This window comes from Kryptolebias marmoratus, linkage group LG9 (genome assembly GCF_001649575.2).
Source record: "Kryptolebias marmoratus isolate JLee-2015 linkage group LG9, ASM164957v2, whole genome shotgun sequence".
Classification (NCBI taxonomy): Eukaryota; Metazoa; Chordata; class Actinopteri; order Cyprinodontiformes; family Rivulidae; genus Kryptolebias; species Kryptolebias marmoratus.
This window is the reverse complement of record NC_051438.1, coordinates 14,661,821-14,687,119: the sequence shown is the minus strand read 5'-3', so window position 1 is coordinate 14,687,119 and position 25,299 is coordinate 14,661,821. Positions and strand designations below refer to the sequence as shown.

At 40.7% G+C, this 25,299-nt stretch overlaps 1 protein-coding gene across 1 annotated transcript; it reads left to right on the top strand.

Moving 5' to 3' along the window:
* Nucleotides 1-11: 11 nt before the first annotated feature.
* Nucleotides 12-25,293, top strand: abcb7 (ATP-binding cassette, sub-family B (MDR/TAP), member 7). The gene is made up of 16 exons (XM_017424051.3): nucleotides 12-197; nucleotides 2,520-2,603; nucleotides 2,689-2,766; nucleotides 4,505-4,624; nucleotides 9,428-9,560; nucleotides 10,987-11,255; nucleotides 12,351-12,439; nucleotides 12,623-12,710; nucleotides 15,292-15,466; nucleotides 16,008-16,165; nucleotides 18,204-18,367; nucleotides 18,460-18,589; nucleotides 18,988-19,159; nucleotides 22,777-22,880; nucleotides 23,558-23,665; nucleotides 24,996-25,293. The coding sequence occupies exons 1-16, from the start codon at nucleotides 48-50 to the stop codon at nucleotides 25,212-25,214; spliced, it is 2,241 nt and encodes a 746-aa protein (XP_017279540.1). The 5' UTR covers nucleotides 12-47; the 3' UTR covers nucleotides 25,215-25,293.
* The last annotated feature ends 6 nt before the right edge of the window (nucleotides 25,294-25,299 follow it).

Below are 25,299 nucleotides of genomic sequence, written 5' to 3'. Positions count from 1 at the left end.
TGTGACGTAGCCGGCGTGTTAACGAACCGTCTTCCTCCTTCGTCAACATGGCGCCGATGTTGGCACCGCTGAAATGCGGCTTTCGTCTCCAAAGGCGAAAATTAGAGTTTCTCCTTCGGCAGACGAGTTCGCACCACGTTTGGAGTAAAAGCCGCGGTGAAGACAGGACTAAATACAAAAGACAGGACACGTATGTGGTGAGTAAGGCGGCTGGTTGGAGAGGACACGGTGTGTTTGGACAAGGACAGAGAGATTTAAAGTGTTTTAAACTAACTTTTAAGACAGGGGGCAAAAAACTAAATTCAATGATTTGTTTGGTGATTGCAAACTGATTTAAAAAAGTAGTTGCTTGCATGTAAACATCTGTTTGTTACTGTCTAAAGTTTGGGCTAGCTAACTATCTCTTTAGCACAAGTTGTGTTTCTTGTTCGTAGGCGTCATTGACGTCGTGTTCGTGATTACCTGAAGTGTAACTAAACGTCAAGAGCACGGAAAATATCTTACGTTTCTGTGTTTTTATCTGGGCAGTTGGTATCAGATGCTAGCAGCGCGGCTAACAGTGGACACAGTCACGTGCTATCATTGCCAACTGACAGGTTCAGATAAGACAGTCTGTCCCACCCGGGACAACATCGGGTCTTACTGCCTATTTTACTGTCATCCTGTGTCAGCAGGTTCATTCAGTCACTCACAAAACACTTAAACCCATTGTCTTTCACATGTTTATTTTTCGTATTGATATAAAGGCAGAAATCTGAATCAGACTGTTGTCAGTGCAAGGAACAACAAAACAATAGTTGTTGTCTATGGTGCAAAGCTTCTAATGGGTAGAATTAAAACCAAAATAAAAGCAGTCATTGCTAAATGCAGTAAAGACTAGACTGATATGCAATCAGTAAAATATTATATTCCCTAATGAATCTTTACTGTAGGCTCTGTTAGACTTTTAATTGGAAGTAGATATTTGGCATTATGTTTATAAGTGCAAACAGATAATTTAGCAAGCTTATTAAAAATGACTGTTTTTGATTTGTTCTTCACTGCAGCTCTTTTAGCAGGAGTTAATTAACACTTTCCACATCTATATTCAAGGATTTCTTTTGCAATGAACAATGATGGTGACCTTTAGTGGACAGTCACTATCAGGGGTCGTCAGAAACATTCTACGGGTTTCAGGGCAAGTCTTAACTACCAGAATAAAAAAGTCATTCATTCAGTGACATTTAGAGTTCATTTTTGTCCAGTTCTTTCTTGCTCGTGTGTGCCAAGAGTCATTGTCCTGTAGAAGGCTGAACCCTAGCTGTAGGTATTTAGCAGTCTGGGTTATAAGGGACATCCTTGCACTTTGTTTCGGTCGGTGGTTTGTCGACTCTGGACCAGCCTGTCTTTTCCTGTCACCAAAAAGCATGACAATGTTGTCATCACCATGCGTCACAAGTAACAATTAGTATTACCTATTTTCCTCCAGACACCAAGTTAATCAATCAAGGTCAATTTAGTATTGGTTTTATCACACAATACAGTCGTGTTTCTGTTGTGAAGCTCAAATGGTAACTTTTGCTGTTGAAAGTAAAGTTGCATTGTATTAGTAATTAGTTTAAAGTTGTCTTAAGCTCTGCAGATAAAGTTGTTATTTTCTCCTCTGACTCCTAAAGAGATAGTTCAGTCAACTTTGAGGTGATGTTCTGTCTAATAGTTAAAAATAGTGACAGTGTTTTGAAGAAAGAGGCAAAATTCTTCCATCCAGTCTAGGATGAGTCGAGGCTGCTTTATTCACGGGAACTAGATTTACCAAAAATGCTTCCAGCATATAGTATTTTGTGGAAAATTTAAGGAATCTGTAAGTAATTCAAACTGAGTTGGATTGAAAGTCTTTACTCATAAAAGGAGTGTTTTTACTGAAATGTTGTCAACAAGGAAGGAAAAGTATCCAGTGTTTCCCTCTTTTCCCATGGCTGTATAAATAATTTTGTTGGTACAAACAAGAGCAACAGAATGCTGCATGTTAAGTTTACAGTAATCCCAGTATACTTTAACCACCCACTGGTATCTTGCTTTAAAAGGCACCCAGCATCTGTGGACATGTTCGTATTTCCATCCTACATGAACCCAAGAATGTGCTTAAATTCCAGTTTGGTTCTCCACATGTACACAAAAGTGATGCTCAATCACTGGTTTTGATATTTTATTTATTTTACCTATTTATCTATTTTTTGTGAACATGTCTTATTATGTTTTAAACCTTCATTGCACCCATTGATTTAATGTTTAAGTAGGTTTCCATGGAGATGCAAAATGCGTAGCAAAGCTTTTCAATATAGATTGGTCCTTTAACTTTGTTCTCTTTTGTTTATTTCATCACTAGCCCTAAAATAACCCCCAAACTCTTCAACTTAAAAAAAACAAAACATGTACTGGAATACCCATAAGAAAGAGTTTAGTTCTTGTTTATTTTTGCTCCCTTAATTATTTCCGTGTGCTGAAACATGAGTGATCAGGAGCTTTGTCTTGTGTTTCAGCTCAGCTCCCTTCCTCACCTACAAACAGCAACATGGAGCACGAATAGACCAGAAAACAGCCGTCAGATTTTAGAAGGAGTGAAGGTAAGTGTGCATCATGACCAAATTAGCGTTTGGCATCAAAATCAAGCATGGGGTTTCACGTGTTAATTTGATGATGTTTTCACAGCATTTGCAGGTGACGGACAAACGGACATGTTGGCATGGAAATGCAGGTGGAGGTCTGAGTGCAGATCCAAAGAATGTGGTGAGTGTTTTAACTTGTTTGAGTCCGCCATGATGGGTGAAAATTATGCCGCCATGTTTCAGGGTCAGATTAATACATTTAATTGTACTTTACATGTAAGAGGAAAGAAAAAAGCATTGCTACCTGTGGTTATTGTTAGTATAGATTAGACATTGTCAGTGTTGATTTAACTTTTTATTAAATAATAGTATAGTTGGTTAAATGTGAATCCATACCTTTTCCCCTGAATACTTTAAAATTGTTTTCTACCCTTTACAATGACCGATAATTGTTTAATCACTGGAACCTCTACTGCTTTTTGCTGTAAAAACTCATTTAATGCCAAAAGTCTTTGAAACCTGTAAATCAGTGATTGTCAACTGGTGGCTTTTGGGCCATATCTGGTTCACAAACTCATCCCATCTGCGCCAGACAGTATTCATTTATTACTAGAACGTTCACAATTCAATTCAGAAATCACTCGCAGCCCAGCTGAGAAAGGGTTAATGGTGGCAGCGCTTTAGTCAATCAGAGCTCTCTATCATAACACTTGATCTGGTCTTATTTTTAAAAGCGATGTCTCAGATCTTCCGAAGTGTGCTTCTGTTGAAAGGTTATGAACAGTTATTATCTCACCTGTTGTAGATATCTCTTTGAGCAAGCCCAGTGTGGAGAAATTGTTTAATTTTGACCAGACTGAAGAGCTAATGACTCCTCGGAGCAGGGCTAAGACCGAAGTGGAATGCTGTTGTCTCGGTTCATGCAAACACTAGTTTATAAACCTTTACACCGTCATCAGTTTCAAAGTTATTTACAGACAATTCTGTTGTAATTGCAAATGGAAGCAGTAGCTACCTGTAGCCTTTTTGTTGCAGCCTGAGGCCCTTCCAGCTGGAACATTATAATAAGTCTACTGGGATAACCGTGTAGTGCAAGATTAACAGCGATATATGTGAAATATTCTGGCCCTTCAGCTAATGATGTTGATAACCCCTGCTCGGTTTTTTAAGATCCACAGTCATCAAACAGAACAACCTCGACTCTGATAATAAAAGATTCAAACTGTTATTTCTTAAACATTGGGCCTCAGATTTTGGTTTGATTGTTGTTGTTATTATTATTATTATAGATTAACTGGTGGGCTTTTTTTTGTGCATTATTTGGTGTAATCTCTTACAGTGTGAAACATCTCTGTACTGTATTTCAATAAAGGCAGGTGTGAGACGCAATTTCACTGTAATTTGCTCGGGAGGTGCTGACATACAGCCGTGCCTAACACGGAGCCACCATATTGAGTGGATTAGAGGAATTACAGCGTATTCTTTGGCCTGCCGAGGGTCCCCGTGGCAGATGTGCGTTGGAGTGTTGGTAAACAGCCACGCTGGCACCGGCGGGTTCTCAGCCTCAGCTGGGATGACAGCCCAGGTGTCTCCTGGGACTTGTAGTGTCAGACTGGATCCACAAGTCCACCTGGAGAGTCTGTCGTCGTTGTCGCCAGATCTCCCAGGGGACTCCCGCTGACATTTGATGTGTCTGCCCACAGTGCCGTCGTAACGTTTCTGCGACTGTCACGCTGAATGCAAAATGAACATTAGTCGCCAGTATTTACAGGCAAAATTCAGGTTAGAAAGATAACGTCGTACTAAATGCTGTTTTACACGTTCTCTGCATTTGACAAATCCGAATGAAAACCAAGGGAGAATTTTTTTATTAAGAAGTTTTTTTGTTTGTTTTTCTTTTTCCTTCTTTTTTTAAAAAGCTGACGGAGGTGAATTCAGCCAAGATTCTTTCTGCTATGCTGTCTTATGTTTGGCCAAAAGACAGACCAGACCTGCGGGCCCGTGTTGCCATCTCTCTGGGCCTGCTCGCTGGAGCCAAGGTACGTTATGTTAACAAATGTAACCTCTGTGTATTGTGTTTTTTTTCCTAAAATGCCTACTAAGTGGTTAGGGTTTATAAATGTTGCTTTTCTTCTACACTGCAAGCAAGAGCACGCAGCAGAGTTTGGAATAAGAAAGTGAGACTGAGATGACTAACAGAGTGAAACAGTAAATAGAATGAATAAATTGAAATTTACTTTTTATCTTCAAGTTTTTACTTCCCAAAGCACCAGTAAACATGTCCATGCTGGCACTTGAGGGCTAAAAGTTGAGTCATGAAGGTTTTGTGCATCTAAATCAGAGTTTTTTCAAAGATTAAATAAAAAGTGAAACTAGACAAAGGCATGTTCAAAGATTTGGCCTGACTTGTGTAACCCAGGCGCCACACTGCACATGCAGTTTTCATAGCATTTCTCTTTTCAGACAAATCCAAAGAAGTTTATTTTATTTGTATGTAGTGTAATAAAATGTATTTGGACTGGCGACTTGTCGGCATGTACCTCGGCCCTCACTCCACTGGAGATGGGCACCAGCTCGGGAACAAGCGGGCAAAGAAAATGGATAGGTGGCCACATGGTGTATTTGTAATGTACATCAGAGGCAGGCGGGTTATATTGGGATGTGTTAATCGTATGATGAGTCTGAGGGAACTAAAAAGAGCGATAATAGAAAAACTGTAGGTGTGGCAGTGGATTGTGAGCAGTTCCAGTTGTCTCAAAAATGTCTAATGAAAGTCAAGTTAAGTCAAATTTATTTATAGAGCACTTTTCAGCAACAAGGCGATACAAAGTGCTTTACAACATTTTACACAAAAATACAGTCAAAACACACACACAACAATATCTAGCATCTAAATAAAATCATGAAAGTCAAACTAAAGTTTAAAACTTCACTTTATTTGTTTAATATGTAAGGGGAACAAAACCGACCCTGTAACTCGTTTATTACTTTGTGTTTAAAAACTAATTTTTGTTGACAGTTAGTGAAATAAGTGAAAGTTTTTCTTTTAACAACAGCTCACTCATCAAGCTTCCTGTTTTTTAAGCGTAGTGAGCTTCCTCTATACTAACAGAATAAACTTTCACTTTGTCCTCAAGCAGCAAGAAACACATCATCCAACATCTGATTCAGGGTAGAAAACGTTTTCCTCATAAGCTGTCATTTATGTGTAACCGTGCCTGCTGTCTTGTCACCCTTTCTATAATCTCAGGATCTCAGAACAATCTTATTTTCCTGTGGACAGTGCTGCCAGTCGTCAAGTTGAGCTGATGTCCAGCTTTAGTTTTATAATACCTTGTATAACATCGCCATCCATCCATTATTTCCACAGTTTCAGGGAGATTCCTGCTTGTTGATACGAGTGTTTATAATTTACAGGGGCTAAATGGAGGGAATAATTATTTAAGAGTAATGATTTTTAATCTTCCATCTGGTGTAGGCTATAAACTTGAGCATTAAAATTGTTTTGGATGATCATTTCTCCAAATCCTAGTAATATAATATAGCAATAGTAATATTTATTCATCCAAGCTTTTATTTAAAATTTTCTAGAGGATAAAGTGAAGTAAAGAGGTGTCACAGTCCGAGGCCGAGGATAATGTCAGTTTGACACCGAAATTGTTTGATGTCAGGGATCAGCCTTTTAATTTCATGCTGTCTTTCAGGCAGGTGTCAGGAATCAAAGACTCGTTCTGCTGAAAACTTTGAAGAGACGTAACATCTGCCGCAGAATTATTGGCTTTTATTAAAATGGAGCACAACTGGCTCGGGCCGACTCTTGTCGCCTTCTCTTATTTGACGGCGAGTTGAATGGCACCGCTGTTGGGAAAACAAGAACGATATGAAAAACAAGGCTGTTGCTGCTGATGCTCTAAAGTTCAAGACGTGAAACGCAGCGGCGAGTTTGGCTAGTTATTTAACCAAAACGGCCAAAGATGACATTTTCAGGTGGACATACAGGCAGATTATTAATGCTTCAGTCTGTATTTTAGTTTTTGATGTCACTCTGAATATGCCAGACGTTTTACTCATGTGTTCCAGTTTTGAACATTTCCATACAGAAATGATTATTTCCTTTTTAACCTCGGCTTTATGAGCAGCTGACATCGATTTCTAAACCTCTTTCAGAATCCTCCTGCAGTCAGTACCTTCTGACGCTCGACGCAGTAACGGATCTCTAAAAGCATCGGGCTAATTGTTTAACATATTGTTTGTTTACTTAATCAGATATGTCCTCGTTGCTCAAACACGAGCACTCTCGCCGTAAGTGATTGCACTTGGCACAGGACCCGCGTCAAACTAAAAAAAAACAATGTGCATTTAGAACAGCTTTTTTAAATAATTAATTGCACGCATCAATCAGTGTGTGATGCATTTTCTCCTTCTTTGTTGATAGTCTCTAATTTACACCCTGGAAAATAATCACAAATTCAAAGCTCCAAAATAAGTGTGTCCTGCTGCAGCTCAGCACGGCTCCCTCCGGCGTGTTTCTAAGGAGCCGTGAACGCGCACGTGCACCCCCAATCGACTCCTTGTGTTTTCCTGCTTGATTGGAGTTAACCTCCATTTTACCAATTTGTCTGTTTGAACTGAAACCACCAGCTGTGTGGCTGCAATTTTTAAATCAGCTGAATAATTACGTGGTTACGGGGCATCTCACCTCTGCGAGCAACATTATCGGTGACATTTTCATTTCAAATAAGTGATTATATACAAGTTGGCCTTAAATGAAGCCCTCTTTGTCTCCGTGCCCGGCTGTAGCTTTCTAGTGTAAGGTAAAGCTAATTCTCCATAGCCCGAAGCCTTTCCCTGCTACTTGACACTGAATCTCTATTATGGGATGTCATATTGCCAGGTACAGATTGACACGGTGTCAGTTTAATCTCCAGTGGTTGCCATTAATGGATTAAAAGAGCACGTCCAACCTTATCATGTATTAGTGGTAAAATTGAGGACATGTTTTGGCTCCGAGATAATAAGCTCAGGCTATTTTTGTGTCATGTTCTGTTGTCTTGGTAGCAAAGTGGCAGATATTGTTTTTCCTTTAGGGACTCAGAGGATTTCTATTGTCTGAGTGTAATACCCAAGTGTATAAAGAAAGAGCCCTGGAGAGGTGGCTTTTGGCTGTATAAACAGAGCTTTAAAGGTGTGTTTTTACATTCAGGTTGACACGAGAATGTACTTCACTTTCTGTATTTTTATTTTTACATTATTATGATTATTATTTTTAATAATCTACCCAAATGTTTCGTACAGAATGCGGCCGTGGAGAAAGACCTAAAAATGTGCCATTTACAGGTTCAAATTAAAAGGGTTTGAAACGCTTTGCTGTGTGAGGCAGTGTGTCCTAATGTGCAGCGGACCGCCCAGACTGAGTCACACAGCTGTCCCTGTGCTTTTAATTAGCTCTAATAACCATTTCAATTCCATTAGCAGGAAGCACCAGCCTTCTCTCAGCACTGCTAGTGGCAGTCCAACATGCACCCGCCATCACACATCGTGTCACGTTTATACTAGAAATTCACCCGAATGGATGTGTTGCATTTTTCACCTAAACGTGGAAATTCACCTTTAAAGAATGTGAGGCGTGTGTGTGTGTGTGTGTGTGTGTGTGTAAAAATAAATAAAAAGAAAAGCTGGAAACATGTTGCATCAGGATGGAAAAATTAAAGCTTATTGAAAGCTCTAAGTGGGAACAGTCAGGATCTAATACCATAAAATAATGATTAAAACTTACAAATTTAATAATACTTAAAGGTTTAAAGTAGATGTAGGTATGTTTTGGTTTGCAGACCCCTGTTAATTTGAGCTGATAGAAATTATTTTTACTAATGTTTCTGATCCCAGTTATTTTTATAGGGAACTGTTTAGTGTTTTATCTTCATTATGAATGACAATTTAATATAAATCTTAATTTTTTGATGTATTTTTTTACTCAAGTTGTGTTCCAGTTGGCAGCAACAATTAAAAAAAATCTAATTGCTGTCAACCTTTATATTTACTAAGCAACTTATTTATTTTTTCTTCTTCATCCTTCACAGACGTTCTTCCTTAAAATGTTTCAAAAGTGCAGCGTTTTGTTTTTCAGACTGTAGTTCTGATCACCCAGGCAAAAGTTGACTACTTAATGGTTTCTTACTACCTACTACTACTTTTTTGTTTTTTTGTACCCCTTTAAAGTCTTTACTGTATGAAACAAACTGAAGTAGATGCGGCTGACGTTTTAGCAGGCATCCTCTCCTCTTTTCTGTACAAAAGAAGTTGTACATTTTTACTGGAGCCACTTTTAAAACCGGCTGCAGGGCATCTTTTCGAAACTACGACCTTGCCTTGCGCTGCAGCATTTATCTCCGATGTGGTGAACTCTGGAAATAAGTTTTTCCTAAAAACATTTTTGTAGCCAATTCGTCTCAAAGTGGATGTTAAGTGCTGATTGTATAGGAGAGTTTTACACACTTACTTACATACTGTTTTTTTTCTTTAACTGAAATAAATTAATAGGAAACATGTTAAAATTATAACAGTTTTTTGTCATGTTTAACTAAAAGCGAGTACATATGGCATTCGGACCCCATTGTGGGTCATGAAACATCAAGTGTGGGTCCTTAGATAACCTCCATATATAAGCTTACATTTTAAATTGATTGTTATGAGTTGTCATTATTCTATTTTAATTCGGATTATTAGCAGAGGTATTAGTTGGGGTCCCTGGCCTCTGTGGCTATCATTTCATGGGTTGGAAGTCAAACTGTTTGGGAACCTCTGTTTGAAGCTTTTTTTTCTCTTTTTCTTCTTCCCCCTAGCTCACCAATGTGGTGGTGCCCTTCATGTTTAAATATGCAGTGGACGAGCTTAACCAGATGTCAGGGCACATGCTGAACCTGAATGACGCGCCAAGCACCGTGGCTACCATGGCAACGGCCGTGCTGATTGGCTGTAAGTCGGAGACCTGTGTTACGCCGGCAGGTGCTGCGCTCATCAGAGGAGACTGTGGGACTCTCTGTTGTCTGCTGGCTGACCTTTCCCACCACATTCATATCAATGCTGCTCCGCAACGTCCTCTTCGGATTATTTAAATCACGAGCCGCCGCCTTTCGTTTGAGTTACCCTTTTTTTTTTATTTGGTAAACAGGTGGCTACATTTCTAAAGCAGGGGCGAATATATATTTTTCGTATTTTTCAATCCTGAAGTCAGGGACGTTTTTTTTTTTTTCCTCTTCAGTCTTTTAGAGCATTTTCTCTTTCACTTCTTTGTCAAGCCTAGCCGGTTAGTGCATGAATCCATGTGAAAAGCGAACAGTTTTCGTTGAGCTGCTGATAAAAAGCAGTAAAAGTATGAAAAACATTTTAAACCTGATGTTCAGTCCAAGTAACTTTGACCCCAGCTGACACAATCATCAACTCAATGCGCACTTCAGCCTCTTATTTTGATGAGTCCACTTTGATGCTGCGCACTAGAGCTGCACGTTTGAGAGGCGTGTGGAAAACTGATCTTCAGGAAAGAAATGTTATTCTTTTTGCTCATTCTTTCAAACACCCAGGCTCCTGAGTTTGAAGCCCGCAGTGACTGGTGTAATTTGCCTGTCAAGGTTGCACCGCGCTCATCCTGCCCTGTCAGATGTGGACACATTGTTCATTAGATGAGCATTCCTATTTAACGCCACATTACGGCCCCCGTGAAGACCGACAGACAGAGAGATTATCACCCTGACTTTGGTCTCGGCGGGCGAGTCACGTGTTCGCACAACTTAGCGAATCCACCGCAGGAAGACCGTGTATCTTTCAAACGCAGACACTTATCAATTTGTGACAGTCGTACTCGCCTTGCGACTGTGCAGCAACGTGATTAGTTTCATTTTTAACCGTCTGCCTGTAGATTTTATTGAAGCGAACTGGTTTGTGTTTGCTGCGTATTAATTCTATCACTTGAAGGAAAACTTCAGATGTATTAAAGTTTTACATTGCATCCAAGAAAGGCGTTTCTTTCTTTTGCCCTTATTCTTCAGAGACTGTTTAAACTCAGAGTGGTAAAATTAAGATAATTGAAAACTCACTCTCATCTTTCCGTGGCACTCTTCTTAAGCCTTCCTCCTCCCTTTTTAAATATTCTGCTCACACATGTAGTCCTCTACATTGTCACAAAAACACAACACTTTTGTGCATGCTCAGATATCCTCTGTTTTCCTCATTCAAGCCTTTTCTTCGGTTCAATTAGCCTACATCCTGCTGCCTCAGTAATGTATTTAAACTGTGCTCCGTGTTCAGGGCAGCGGTAGAATCCCACACAATAGGCCTGCTGCTTAAACCTTCCGGCTTTTCACCGCAGGCGTCCTAAAAGTTTCTGTCTCCTCCGCTGTTCCAGACGGTGTTTCGCGGGCCTGTTCGGCTCTCTTCAACGAGCTGAGGAACACCGTGTTCGGCAAAGTGGCCCAGAGCTCGATTCGACGCATCGCCAAGAACGTCTTTCTGCACCTGCACAACCTGGACCTGGGCTTCCACCTCAACCGCCAGACGGGGGCGCTGTCCAAGGCAATCGACCGCGGGACACGGGGCATTTCATTCGTCCTCAGCGCGCTTGTTTTCAACCTAGGACCCACGGTCTTTGAGATGGGCCTCGTCAGTGCTATTTTGGTGAGTCCCAGGGTGAAGCCAGGCCAAGCTGATGCTCATAATGAACTTTGTTGGCCTAAAAATATGAAGTCAGCTCTGTTGGAAGCTGTTCATTCAGGTGAACTAAAAACCAAGGGTTTTCAGTCATTTAACTAAACATGTTGGCCCGTAAAAGTTAACAAAAAATATTCATATATGTTGTTGTAGAGCTTCCCACTGCAGATCAAGTAAAGGAAAGATTTGTGGAATGACCCTGAAAATTATGTTTAAAACAAAAACCTTTACATGTAAACTTATATAAGTTTGCAGAAGGTAAGGATCTGTTGCACCTGGTTGATGAACAAAAAACATCACATGGCTCTTATTGATTATAAAATATATATATTATTTTTCATTAGTGAAGATTTTAAATGCCAGCGAAGGTGTAAGAAGTTCATATGTATGTACATTTATATGTACAGAAAGATATTCTTATTTTCTCTTTGACCAGGAAAATATGTTTAGCTATTAAATAAGAGTTTGATGTTGTATTAGTGATTTTGTTTTTTGTTCAAGTACAACACAAAACAGCAAAACTAACATCCTTCAAAAGTTTTTATTCCTAAGGGTAGCTGAAACTCAGTCGACATTCTGTGGTTTCTAAGCCTTGTTGTCTTCGTTGTTCATTTCCTAATAGCTCAGGACCTGCCGTCACCTCGACATTCTTCACGGCAGATTGTCTGGAAATTAATTTTGGGGATATTGTCTCATTTACATTGTGAACGGAATCCGAATCCCTGTGAACTTTTGGTGGAAACAAAGTCAATTAGTGTCGATGATGAACCCCAGAGCTTTGTAGCAGCTTGATGTCTTTTGTGTCCTTTCTTGGCCACCACTGAAAGAACACTTCCTCTGTAGCTTTGTGCTGTTTCTCCCCATAGTAAGATATTGCTTGTAATGAGGGCAAACTTTGTTGCCCAAACTCAAAGCTTTAGCGCCGATGCTTATAGTATTAATACCCTCTTAAAAACTGTGTGATACTAACAATAATGTGGTCCAGTGTGGTTTTAGGAATTTGCTGACAAAATGTGTATTTACAGCAGATAAGATGTTCTTTCCTGCTCTTCTCCCCTGCAGTATTATAAGTGTGGTGGACAGTTTGCAGCAGTGGCCTTGGGCACCTTATCAGCGTACACAATTTTCACCATTCTTGTTACTCAGTGGAGGTAGGAATATTTCCGTGCTTTTTATTTTTTCTGAGCCTGTCTATAGGTCAGGATTGTTATTTCTTGACAAGGTCCCTAAGTACCTCAGTAGCTTCTTGTGCTACCTGTAAAAAATTGTCACACGCTGGTTGAAACGTACTAATGAAAGCGCTCGTGTCGTCGCGCACGTGTCTCTGCATGCAGGACTCGCTTTCGTATCCAGATGAACAAAGCTGACAACGAAGCAGGCAACGCAGCTATTGATTCGCTGCTCAACTATGAGACTGTGAAGGTGAGTACCTTCCTCACTCACCCCCCACTTTTATAATCCATCTTTCTTTCAGCCATTTTGGCGGTGTCCATATTTTTTTTCTGTTTGTTTTTTCTTCCCCTGCTGAGAAGGGGTTGCTCCTGTGAGTATCATATAGGTGGTGTATCTGTCTTTTTAGTTGTGTGGCAGCTGTTAAAGTAACACTCATTGATTGTCAGGATGCATTTTTAATACCCTGCAAAAGTTTAGAACCACTTACTTTTTTTTCTTTTTTTTAAACATATTTTCCCCTCTAAGGAGCCATTTGGTCTCAAGCAATAATTCTTCAAGCTTTCTCGAGATCTTTTAAAGTTTTTCTTTTAACATCGATTGGCCTTTCTCTTGTTTTAGTCCAGTGTTTGTACACGGCCATTTTCAGAGAAATATCAATATTTTGAAGCCTCTTAGTACTGACATATGAATCATTTAGGGATGAAAACGGCGCCTCACGCAAGAGATGAAGCAGTGTCGTTGACACATAACGGGCAACTTAACAGAGACACTTTAGACACTTTGCTTCTAGCAGCCCTCTGCAAAAACACACAATTTGTTCCCATGTCTTTTATTGAATCTACAAGAAATGACAAAAATTTCAGTCTGACAGGAATAAAATGGTATTTTTGTTTATTCAACAATATGATTTTTATAAAGATGTGCCAAGAAAACACATGGGATATCTAATCATGAAGTTTTGTAAAAATCTGAACCAGGGGAAGAAATAAAGAAGTGGAAGATCTAATTATTACCCACAGCAGATGAACTGTAGCAGTCTTTAGGAAAATAGGTAGTCATCATAAAAGATCTCATGTAATCTCAGAGATTCATCATCCATTATCAGCCGACTGTGAGCCAAAACCTCATCAGAAATGATTTTAATGGCTCTCAATAAGTCATTCTATCAAAAAACAAAGAGATATTGTGTCAAATTACTTAAGAGGTACAGTAAATATACAAAACCCAGTAAAAAATAAAAACTTGCAGTGTGAAGAATTTAAATTTCAAATGTTTGGGTTTAAGTTGTCTAACAGAAAGGTACCTCGTCTGCAAAACACAGCGGTGGTGCTGTCATTGTATGGGACAGCTTGATTTCTCATCATGACATTATGTCAATGTAAGAAAAATAAAACCTTGAGAGGTAAAAAAAAAAGAAATTGAGCCCCCCTCGAGCCCAAACCTGAACATTATTGAAGCAGCGTGCGATCATGTTGACAGAAAACCAAATAATGCAGCCAATATTGGAAACAAACAAACAAACAAACAAACTCTGAGCTGTTGTGCAACAAGTTTTGAAAATTATTCCTGAAGACTATTTGGACAGAAAACAGACAAGTCATAGTAAGTGCTGACTTTCAGATGTGTTACGATTCAGCAGCAGGGCAAGACTGGGTGCTTTAGTCGCCTTTCCGATTATGTTTTTTTTTTTTTTTTGGTCACTGTGTTATTTTCGTTGCCGCATTATTTTGTGTGCTGTTTTCCTTAACATCTTGTTCTGTGTTATTTTGTGTCATCTATGTCAACGCAGCCAGATTTAGCATCACTCTGAGCTGTGAGTGTGCATATGTAATTAGATCTCCGCCCACTCAGAAATCCGTTCCACTTTCATAAAGGGGTTGGATGAGAACCTGAACGCGGTGCCGTGCGCTGCTTCACTCCGTCGTCTCTGTGCCACTTTCTTATTTCCTCCTCGGATTTCGCTGCATTTTCTTATATGCAAATCCGCGGCAAGTCAGTAGCTGCGCGGCGTCAGTGCTGTTAGCGAGAGAGGCAAAATCGCCCACTTAACCAGAGCAGGGAAACAATGGTGCAAACCAAACAAACAGTTGTGCAGCAACAATATGAAGTAATTGGCAGCGGAGTTGGAGATTGTCGCGATTATTCTTTTGTTTTATGGTCTGCATTTATGAGGTGTGCTCGTGGCTGATTCGCAAGCCTTTTCATCTTAATGATAGCTGTCTTAATCAGAATTAGTTCTGCTTGTGTGGTGCAACATTTAAGAAAGCTTTCTAAGCTTTGTTGGTGAAGCGGGCATCTGTGTGAATGCGGAGCGCAGGGCGACAATTTCAGTGACGAATACTCTGCAGCAGTTTCTGTCTCCCTCGCAAGTGATTATTAGGCTCCACTTCCTGCCTAATATTTGTAACTGTTGTTTTACCACAGTCGCTGAGCTCTGTCAAAGCTTCAGATCCGCTGCCAGTTCAGCAAAGCAGGCTTTGGATTTTGTTCCGCCGCCTTCATGTCCGTTAAAATCTGCTGGGAGCAGATGAAGACGCAGACATGAAAAAGTGCTTTGGAGGCCAACCGAGACGCAGTCTATGCTCGGAGCGGTCACCGAGAACAAATGCAGCCTTGAGGCAGACCGAGCTAAAGTGTGTATCTGCCTGACGCTGCTCTCCATGCTTCCTTAACCTTTAACCTCAACCATATTTGTGTCTCTTCCTCTTTTCTCTCTAAACTCACGCTTTCCCTTCCTTTTATGAATCCCCTTCATTGTCTCTCTGGCCTGTGCTCCCTTCCCTCCTCTCCACTTTTTTTTCTTCTTTTCCTTTCCTCATCTCGTCCGCAGTACTTCAATAATGAGAAGTACGAAGCTGAAAGGTACGATGAATTCCTGAAGATCTATGAGTCATCCTCTTTAAAAACCACGTCGTCGCTCGCCATGCTCAACTTTGGCCAGAGTACCATCTTCAGCGTCGGCCTCACTGCAATCATGTTGCTGGCCAGTAAAGGCATCGCAGCAGGTGAGCAATTTAAGAGGTTTTTTTTTTTTTTTTGGGTGATGATGTGTGTTCGTGGCTTAGGCGGGGGGGGGATTGAGTCGTTCCTTTCAAGATGCAAAATTTAACAGCATTCAAGTGCGAAGACGGTAAAAAACATCAGCCGACCCGAATCTGACCTGTTTTACTCGTGATTTCTTCTAAAAGCATCGCAGGGGAAAATATTACACGGCAATTAAAAAAACCTCCCTCAAAATAAAATCAGACAGATGAAACATGCAAGTAAAACCCAGACTGAACTACATAATAGAAACTAAATGAGTACAAAGCACAGCAAGCATAAAAAAGAGGCATGAATAGAAAATAAAATAGCCTTGTTGCAGAAAATGACATCGCAGGGGGGAGGGGCGGTTGCTCTCTGCTTTCACAACAACTTGAAGAGAAAATGGTTTGAGTGCTTTTTTTTTTTTTTGTTTGTTTGTTTTTTAATCTTGCATTTAAATACGCGTGGTAATCGAGCAGGAACGCGCTCATCACTGTGGGCTGTTGTGTTGCCGTCGTGCAGGTACCATGACCGTGGGAGACCTGGTGATGGTGAACGGCCTGCTCTTCCAGCTCTCCCTTCCCCTCAACTTCCTGGGAACCGTGTACCGAGAGACCAGGCAGGCTCTCATAGACATGAACACGCTTTTCACTCTGCTCAGCGTCGACACAAAGATCAAGGTGACTTGTCAGCCCGACACGGAACTTCTCCACGTCGTGGCAGTAAAACACAAAGCTCTTTTGTGTTGTTTTTATTTTTTTTTATTTAGATTTAACAAAAGAAAACAGGAGAGATGAATTTGTGCACAAAAGAAAGCGAGCACAGTGTTCAGTCTGAAATTTAAAAGCGAGGGCAAACACTCAAAAAAGATAAATCCTCTCACTCGGAGCTTTATTTTTTTTTTACATCAACAGAGAGAGAGAGTGGTAAAAGATTTTAACACTGAACTGACTTGTTCCTGTAATTGCTTGACTTGGATAACCTATCAACACGTGGTGTAAAAAGATGATGGGCTGTAGTCAAACACGGTAATTATATGGTTGATGTGTCTCAGGTTCTTCTTCATCTGTTACCACCTGTAGTGTCTGACATTACTGGCTGCATTAGTCTTATCTGTGTTAATAAAATGACACATTCCTGCAGAACTGTGGCTGGCTACATACCGCTGATTAGTTTTGGGGTATGTAATTATCAAACTGTTGAAAGAAGTAGTAATTTTAATGAGTGCATTTATACGTTTTGGAATAATTTGTGCTGCAACATCAGTCTTTCTTTTTTTCCCCCTCGGCCTGATTTCCCAACATTCACATGGCAGAGCTAAGGCTTGTTGAAATTTAGTTAAGCTTGCTTTTTTTCTTTTATTATAAAGCCTTTTTTTTTACTCTCTAGTGAGACTGACAGTGTGTCGCCTTTTAGGTAAGAATAGGTTTAATCTTTTTTAACTTTTGTTCTTTGCTGCCGTTTGATTAATGTTTCAGTTTTAAAGTCCCGCTCTTTGTGTTCAGAGTCTTGTTTTAGTAGAAGAGTCCTCAGTATCCCAGTTAGACCTTAAAAGGTTGGGGCTGCGGATTTAAAACCTTTTCAGCATTTAAAAAAATAGTCATATTTTCCCAGTTTTCATTATTATTATTATTAAAGTGTAATGACTTTACCAACAGATATAATTATTTTTCTCCTATTTCTAGTACCAATCCACCTCTTCTGTGCTTTTCTCAATTGCACATTGCATTATGCACAAATTATTATTGCTATATTGTCTATTAATTTACATTTTAAACACAGAAAGTGCAAGCTGGATATATAACCATTTAAATCTTTTACATGTGACCATTAAAGAAATGAGCAAACATTTGAGATTTTAGACATATAGGCCTTCGTATTTCTTTCCTGAAATAGCTATCTTCTTTTCAGGGGAAATGTAATTCCATTTATTTATTTTTTTAACTCGACATGACAGCCCATCTTGCGTCATAGGAGTGCACTTAAGTGCAAATGTGTGTCTGCTGCCCAACAATAAGAAGGCTGTTCCCTTCTCCAGCCTGTAATTACAGTGGTGGAGATGAATCTGTCCAGTTATTTTTCCACTCATCAGTAATATTCCTCTCCATTGTGAATCCTTGTGGAATGGTCCTGCCTAGAAGGCCATTACTGTCTGAATGCTTTTTTTCAAATATTTTTTTTATTTTTTTTCCCGTGGAACACATTGTCCTATTATGTAGATGTAAAATTATTTAAAACTCCCCCTCACTTGAAACTGCCCCACTAAATAGAAAAAGAAATAATTTTTTGTCTTTTTTCCATGCTGAAGGGTGTGGAATTATCATCTGTTTATACTAATGGTCTGTGTGTTATTTGTATTAATTGACTGAGGGGGTGATTATGTTGCTCGTACGTATTGAGCAGAGCAGGCTTTCACTCTCAGGCAAAAGACAGGGTTTTATTCACCGCAGACCTTGGCTGTTTCTCGGCACTACAGCTGAGCTAGGTATGAAGAAAAACTTTTCGTGCCTGTTGATCCTTCTGCATTCAGCGTGAAGGGCACCGCACAGACTCAATGTCCTTTTATGCTCAAATATGCAATGAATGTCATCTTGTTATGTGGTTCTTTAAGGCTACATGCAGCAACATTATGCCTCTGCACAATGTGCTGTTACATCATGCCGGGCCTTGACTGTTATTTTGTTCCTTTTCTGTCAAACCTTTGATGGTTTTCTGTAGGAGAAGGATCTTGCTCCGCCATTACAGATCACACCGCAGGAGGCCACCATCCGCTTCGAGGACGTCTATTTTGAATACCTGGAGGGCCAGAAAGTTTTAAACGGAGTGTCCTTTGAGGTGCCCGCTGGGAAGAAAGTGGCTATAGTTGGCGGCAGTGGGTCAGGGTAAGGTCTCCTTTTAGACGGTGGAATTTAATATCGTAGACATGGCCGTCGTCATCTTGGTGCCGACTGTCTGTTCCGCATCTGTGTTGCAGGAAGAGCACCGTTGTGCGGCTGCTGTTCCGTTTCTATGAACCCCAGCGGGGAAACATTTACATCGCGGGACAGAACATCCGAGACGTGAGCCTGGACAGCCTGAGGAAGGCTTTGGGCGTCGTACCTCAGGTGTGGGAAAAACACCGGCACAATAAATTCAACCTAAATCACTAATTATGTCAACACATAACCCTTCTTCTATTTGTACCTTTGTCTTTACACACTAATTGTAGCATGTTTGAATTTTTACTTGTGTTTTTGTTAAACGGTTATCAGCACAGAACAACGTGCAAGTAATCGTTAACAATAACTTGCGGGGCGGGGAAAGGTGAATGCAATTATTTGAATTTTAAAGCACTCAGAGGCTTATCAGAACAGATGGTTCATGAACATGTTTTTGTCATTTGCTGTCCTCCACCCCGCTCTCCTATTCTGATGTTTGTATCTGCAGTCTTCTGTTCTTCTCTCTGCTGCAATAAAAATATTCTCTGAAGCCTCGTTTTGTTCTCTAATTTTGTTGTTGTCAGGATGCCGTGCTGTTCCACAACACCATCTTCTACAACCTGCAGTACGGCAACATCAACGCCACGGCGGAGGAAGTGTACCAAGTGGCACGTTTAGCAGGCCTCCACGACGCTATCCTCAGGATGCCTCATGGCTATGACACTCAGGTTGGGGAACGAGGCCTCAAGCTGTCAGGTTCGCTGCACATTTATGTCTGCTGTTTGAATATGGTCTCTCTGTCAACACGAGCCAGAGCTGCGTGTTTGGTTTTGCCTCCCTGGGTATTTTAATTTAAAAACTCAAACAATAACTGGCTGCTTATAGCTTAATTCCTACTCCAGTATTTAAGAAAGGCTTGGAATACAGGACTCTTAGTTTTTTTATATTTCTGTGAAACAAAAAATGATAAACCAGTGGTAGTTTTTATGTTCATACTGCGTACGGTCAAAAATCAAACTCCATTTATTTATACTTTTAGAAGCCAAAAACAGTTTAATATTTGCCACCTAATGAAGATTGATTTGTCCTTGGTTTCATTAAAATGCATTCCTAAAGTGAGAGTACTTTTTATTATGAAAGAACCCACTCAGACAGCACAGGAACCTTGAACCTGTATGTCAGAGCTGAAGCTGAAGAACCAGAGTTCTGCAGGCCGATACCGGGTTCAGGTTATTGTAAGGTTTTAGTTCATTACCATTTCTGTCCAAGAACCATTCGCAACAAGCAAAATAAATCTTCTCATTTTCAATTAATTTTAAAAATCTTGACTATGTTCATAAGGAAATAACTCTCTCAAACAGCACAAAGTTACAGAGCTTTCTGTTTTTGTGACTGGGAAACTTCAAATAATGTCCTACAGGTCAGACAGAGATCTTTGTAGCTCGGTGAAGACGTTGCAGGTCTCAGACTAAGATGGACTTACATATGGTACCACTTTAGGTGGCTGCTGGTACATTTAAAGAAAACAACATTTAGCTGTAAAGTAAGCAACAGACATCCATCTGTAGAAAAAAAAATCATTGTTTCCTACTAAAACTTGTGCTCCCACTCATTTTTTTTTCCTTACAGTTTTACAAATGACTTCTTCCCTCACTTAAAGGTTTCACACTGAAAGCTTTTGCTGTTTGAACGAGCAGCTTGGCGATCAGACGATTATTGGCTTGACGAGTTATTAATCGGCTGATTCCGTCTGATCTGGGATCCATCTCTAAAATAAACCACTCATTTGTTTTGATTGATGATAAAGATCCTTCCGTTAAAAAACAAAATAATACCATACTTCGCTCGCAAATGTCCATCCTGAAGAGTAGCTGTGATTTTAAATGTGAATTTAGGTGTTTTCACCCTGTCTGCCATATTGATTTAAGAGCTGTTTGTTTCATCTGGGGGTAAAAAAAAAAAGAAAATGACTAGGTTTCAACCCAAGAACCTTATTCAGTTTATAGCGTCATGGTTGTAGAAGTGGAGCGGGATCTTTTACCATCACAGATGGTAAATAACGAGCAATAAATGATACTAAATAAGAAATGTGAGGCGTGATGTCATTCCCCTTGTCCCTGTGGCCAATAGGAGACCACAATTTTCTAACACAAAACTAAACATAATCAAGTAGTTTATACAAGATACTGTACTGGTCACTGTAGGCTTACACAGGATTTTATTAAATGATGAAGAACGCCATATGTTAGTTTTGTAGTATGGATTTGTCAGTAAAACATATTTTACTTTCCTGTTCTGCAGTCAGTACCTGAAGGCAATGTTTTGTTTATGGCCAAAACAGCATGAAAAAAGAGTTTAATAGAATTTCAACAAAGAAAATTCTTTATTTTATAACAAATATTGGTTAAAAAAATCTATCTCAATGATATGCAATTTTTTCTTTATTTTAGTTTCTTTTTAAAAACAAGTTAAGTTTGTTTACTACACCTTGATATGATATGATATATGAAATATATATATGATAAGATATGATATAGCCATTGTTGTTGGCATGGCTTTAAACCAAATCTACAACTACATTCCCCTTGTTGGCAAAATAACCAAAACCCATCTACCAAATTTACTCGCCATCTTCTCGTGTGCATGTGTCTGCGAGTGTGGGCGGTTTATTCTGTTGAAAAAATAACAAATCAGCTACTCATTATATTAACAAATACTGATGAGGAACGTTTGGACATCTGTCTGTGGGCTGAATCTCAGGAGAAACGGGGTCATCCAGCAAGACGTCGACCCTAAGAAGACAGGTCGGCTTTTTTTTTTTGTTGTTGCTGAAAGCCAAGGTTGTCACATTTCCGCCCCTCGCAGATGTCTTGTATTTTTCCACTGAAATAAATGGCAAAGTTGGATATTTTTAAATCACTTTGCTAATTTGGCTCTCTCTAAGTAATTGAAGCGGTTTTACAGTCGTGCACGTTCCTCGGTTTGGAGGTACAGAAAGAAACTGACTGATTTATTCTTCATTAGCATAAATATTTCTCAGTTTTAAATGTCCCACAGGAAATCAGGTTCCTCATGACATTTCTGATTATTTAAACTATCAAGAATGCTTCCGATGTCTCTGTCTATCGATCTGTTTATATCTATATATCTGTCTGTCTCTATATCTCAAGCTATGAAACGTTATATTAGTTTTGATTTATTTCTAAAATAGTAATTAGTTAACTTCTCAGCTGAATAAATAAACGATATTGGCATGAACATAATGCTCTAATTGGTCCAAGTTTTGAAAAATAAATTCAAATTTACCTTTCTGAACCTAGTGTAATTAACCTTTACTATAAATGACCTTAAAGCAGGATATTATTTATGAGTGCATGAACGTATTATTTATAAATGGTACAATTTTGAATCTTTGTATAAAAAAAAAAAGCTTTTTACGACACGTAAATGTTTACCTTTCGGCATCATCTTATTATCTAAATACCTTTTTATTGCGACAGCAGTCTAGAGATTGTAGTTTTAATGATGCACGTTGTGAAAATGATTGAAACGTGTCATAAATGGAGATAAAGCTGCTTTTTTTCTTTTTTGGGAGTACAGTTTTGCATAAACAATTACGCTAGAAGTATTTGTTTGAAACAGCTTTTGATGTCTTTCTGCGTCATTTTGTTGTTTTCTTCCCTTTAGTGTTTAAAGTGTGTTTAATGTTACGTTGCTTTAGAGTTAAAAGCAATTCTAATGCGATCATCACAGTGTGGACTTTAGCTCCTAGCTTTGCTGCAGCTCATTTAGCCCCCCCCTGTAAACAGAGTGTGAGCTGTTTCACTCAACGTTCAAGACGCAATTACCAGCAGCACAGATTTCTTGATGTGGAGTGACGGAGCAAGTGAGAGAACGGACAAAATAAAGACATGACTAACTTCTCATTAATTTCACTGCTGCTATATGTGACAGCTGCCAGTGAGTGCGGAAGGAGGAGGAGGTGGTGGGGGGAGCTGTCTGAGCCCCGAGTCTCCTAACTCGCTTCGTGCCCATTCTCCGCCGTCAGAGATGTTTACACTCGCTGAAAGCCGCTTGCTTTCAAGGGGCCACACGCCGCTCACATGTAATAAAGGCCGAGTCAAACACAGTGGGAGAAATCTTTGAGCCCCGCTGACTTTTTTTTTCCCTCACAATTAAATGAAAGTCTGTTTTACCAGACCTGAACCCTGTAGCATTTGTATTGTCTGAGTAATGGCCCCTCCGTTTGTGGTAATTACGACGAGAGAAGAGCCAGGGAGAGACCTGCTGTAGCCTCACACGCGCATCGAACCCACCGCAGCTCTGTCCGCCAGCTCTTCCTACGTGACGTGTCCTGTGCTTCTGATTCTCAGGCGGGGAGAAGCAGCGCGTCGCCATCGCCCGCGCCATACTAAAGAATCCACCCGTCCTCCTGTACGACGAAGCAACGTCGTCCCTCGACTCCATCACCGAAGAGGTCGGTCTGACCACTTTTGCACCGCCACACACACACACACACACACACATATATATAGTTCAGTGCCACACATTCAGACTGACACCTCATCCTGTCTGCATGCACATTTAGCAGAACAAACACCCACTCAGTCACCTGCTGTAGGTACACAATAATTCAGCTCTCTCCTGCATCACATACCTGCTGTGACACACACACACACCCCATCACACGCACACACCACCCCCATGCTCTCCCTTGCCACCTGCCACTGTTTTCTCCCACTTAATCCCCAGCTCAGCTTAAACCACACAGTCTTTGTAAATGTTACATCTAATGAGAAAGTTCAGCACGCTCTTTCTGAACTTCAGGGAGAAGAGTGGGGCAGTGGATGTGGATGTTAATCAAGTTTTTTTTTTTCCTATTGCGTCTCATCACAATGATGGTTTAAAATTATCATATGTAAACACTGAAAAGAAAAGCATATGAAGGCGGATGTTGCCGAGCAACATTGTATTGACTCAGTTTCCCTGTCAAGTCAAAGTTTGGCAATATATTTCATATATATTCTGTCATTCATGCACCCCCCCCGCCAGACTATCATTATTGCAAACTGAGAACTATTTTCTTTTAGATTAAGGAATACTATTGTAGGGATTAAGATGGCGATGAGGTTATTTTCCTTTGTGTGCTTCCAGAACATCCTGAGTTCAATGAAGGAGATGATAAAGGACAGGACGTCGCTCTTCATCGCTCACAGGCTTTCCACGATCGTAGACGCCGACGAGATTATAGTGCTCAGTCAGGTAAGAGCTCGCCTCTGCTGCGGCGCATACCTTCAGTCGTTGACGTTTTCATTTGTAATGCCAGCTTCGCGAAAAGGCAAATTACATCACGGCTGAGTTTCCAGAGTGTAAGTAAACATGCGCCGTGTTAATTGCCAGCCCAATTAGATGTGTTTGCATTGAAGGGAAGGACAATGGCCTGCTCTCTGCGTAACCTTCAGTTCACTGTATGTGCCAGCAAGCAAGAACATATCGAGTCGCGCCGCTTTTGGCACTCATTTATTTCCCCCGTTACCTTTTCCTCAACGTACGTGATGAAAACGCGCTTTGTTTAGCTTCTCTCATTAACTTAAACAACAACAGGACATTGCTGGTAGAAGAAAATGTATTATTTTCTCCATAAGGGCTCATTAAAGCGGTCTGACTCGACTGGCTGTTTTGGTCAGATGGCTCGTCTTGTTTGTCTCTGTGTCTAATAATGTATGGGCTTGCTTCCCAGACACTGATGAGGCCTTATCTAGCACTGTATGTATCTTTGACTGCAGATTCAAATTGGTTTTCTGTGTTGTTGTTGTTGTTTTTTTTTTTTGTCAGAGTGGATTGTTTTAAACTGTGGCAAAAGTGAATATTTTCTGTGCTTTACTGTAACTCTGCACATCACAGAAATATCCAAGGCTGCAGCGTGGAAGGGGTTGGACTTTAAACACAAAAGAGACGAGAGTGAAGTCGGTTATATAGAAAGCGCGAGTTAATACGGAGCAGGTGAGGTGACATTTCCCCTCCTGCGCTCGAGCAAGAGGCCAAAAAAACGAGAGATTTTCTGGGAGCGGCGGCGAGAGCGGAGCATGTTTCGCTCCATGTTTCCAGAGTCAGATGGCAGGGATCAGAGGGTTGGGATGAGGAGGCACGTTTGCGTGTGATGTCGCCAAAGCGTTCGCTAGTGTCACCAGCAGAGGACTGCCTGGGGTGCTCATTAAAATAACGAGCGGATCCAGTCGCAGGCTCATCCTGGGCGCACTAAAGACGGTGGCAACACCTCTGCATGCTCGCTCGAGGAGGGGGGAAGGGGGGGATGCCCTTGTTTGTGTCTCACTGCGTGGGAGGGGACGCGTTTGTCGTGTGCGTGCGCGTGCGTCTGCGAGTCCGTGTTTTTGTGAGAGGAATGCAACAGTTGTTGGGGAGGCGTCGTGGATTCTAAGAGGAGGGGAGGAGTGGAGGAGGAGGTGGACTCTCTGCAGTGTGGTCAACGTTCTGTGGTCACGAAGACGTGCTAAGACTCTGTGTCCCCCTCCATTTTTTTTTTTTTTTTTTGTGTGTGCTAATCTTTCCTCCGTTTCCATCTTTCCGCCAGGGCAAGGTGGCCGAGCAAGGCAACCACCACGCCCTCCTGAACACCCCGGGCAGCTTGTACGCCGATCTGTGGAACGCTCAGAACAGCAAACTCCTGAACACCACCAAGAGCTCGCCCAAGCCGCCGGCGGAGCGCCTGTCCCAGAAGGAGGAGGAGAGGAAAAAACTGCAGGAGGAGATCCTGAACAGTGTGAAGGGCTGTGGGAACTGCTCCTGTTGAGAGTGGCTGCCATGTTTCCTCATCCCTCGCAGATGGCCTACGCTGGAATCCTTCAGTCTGTGCAGTTTGGAGAGAACACACATGG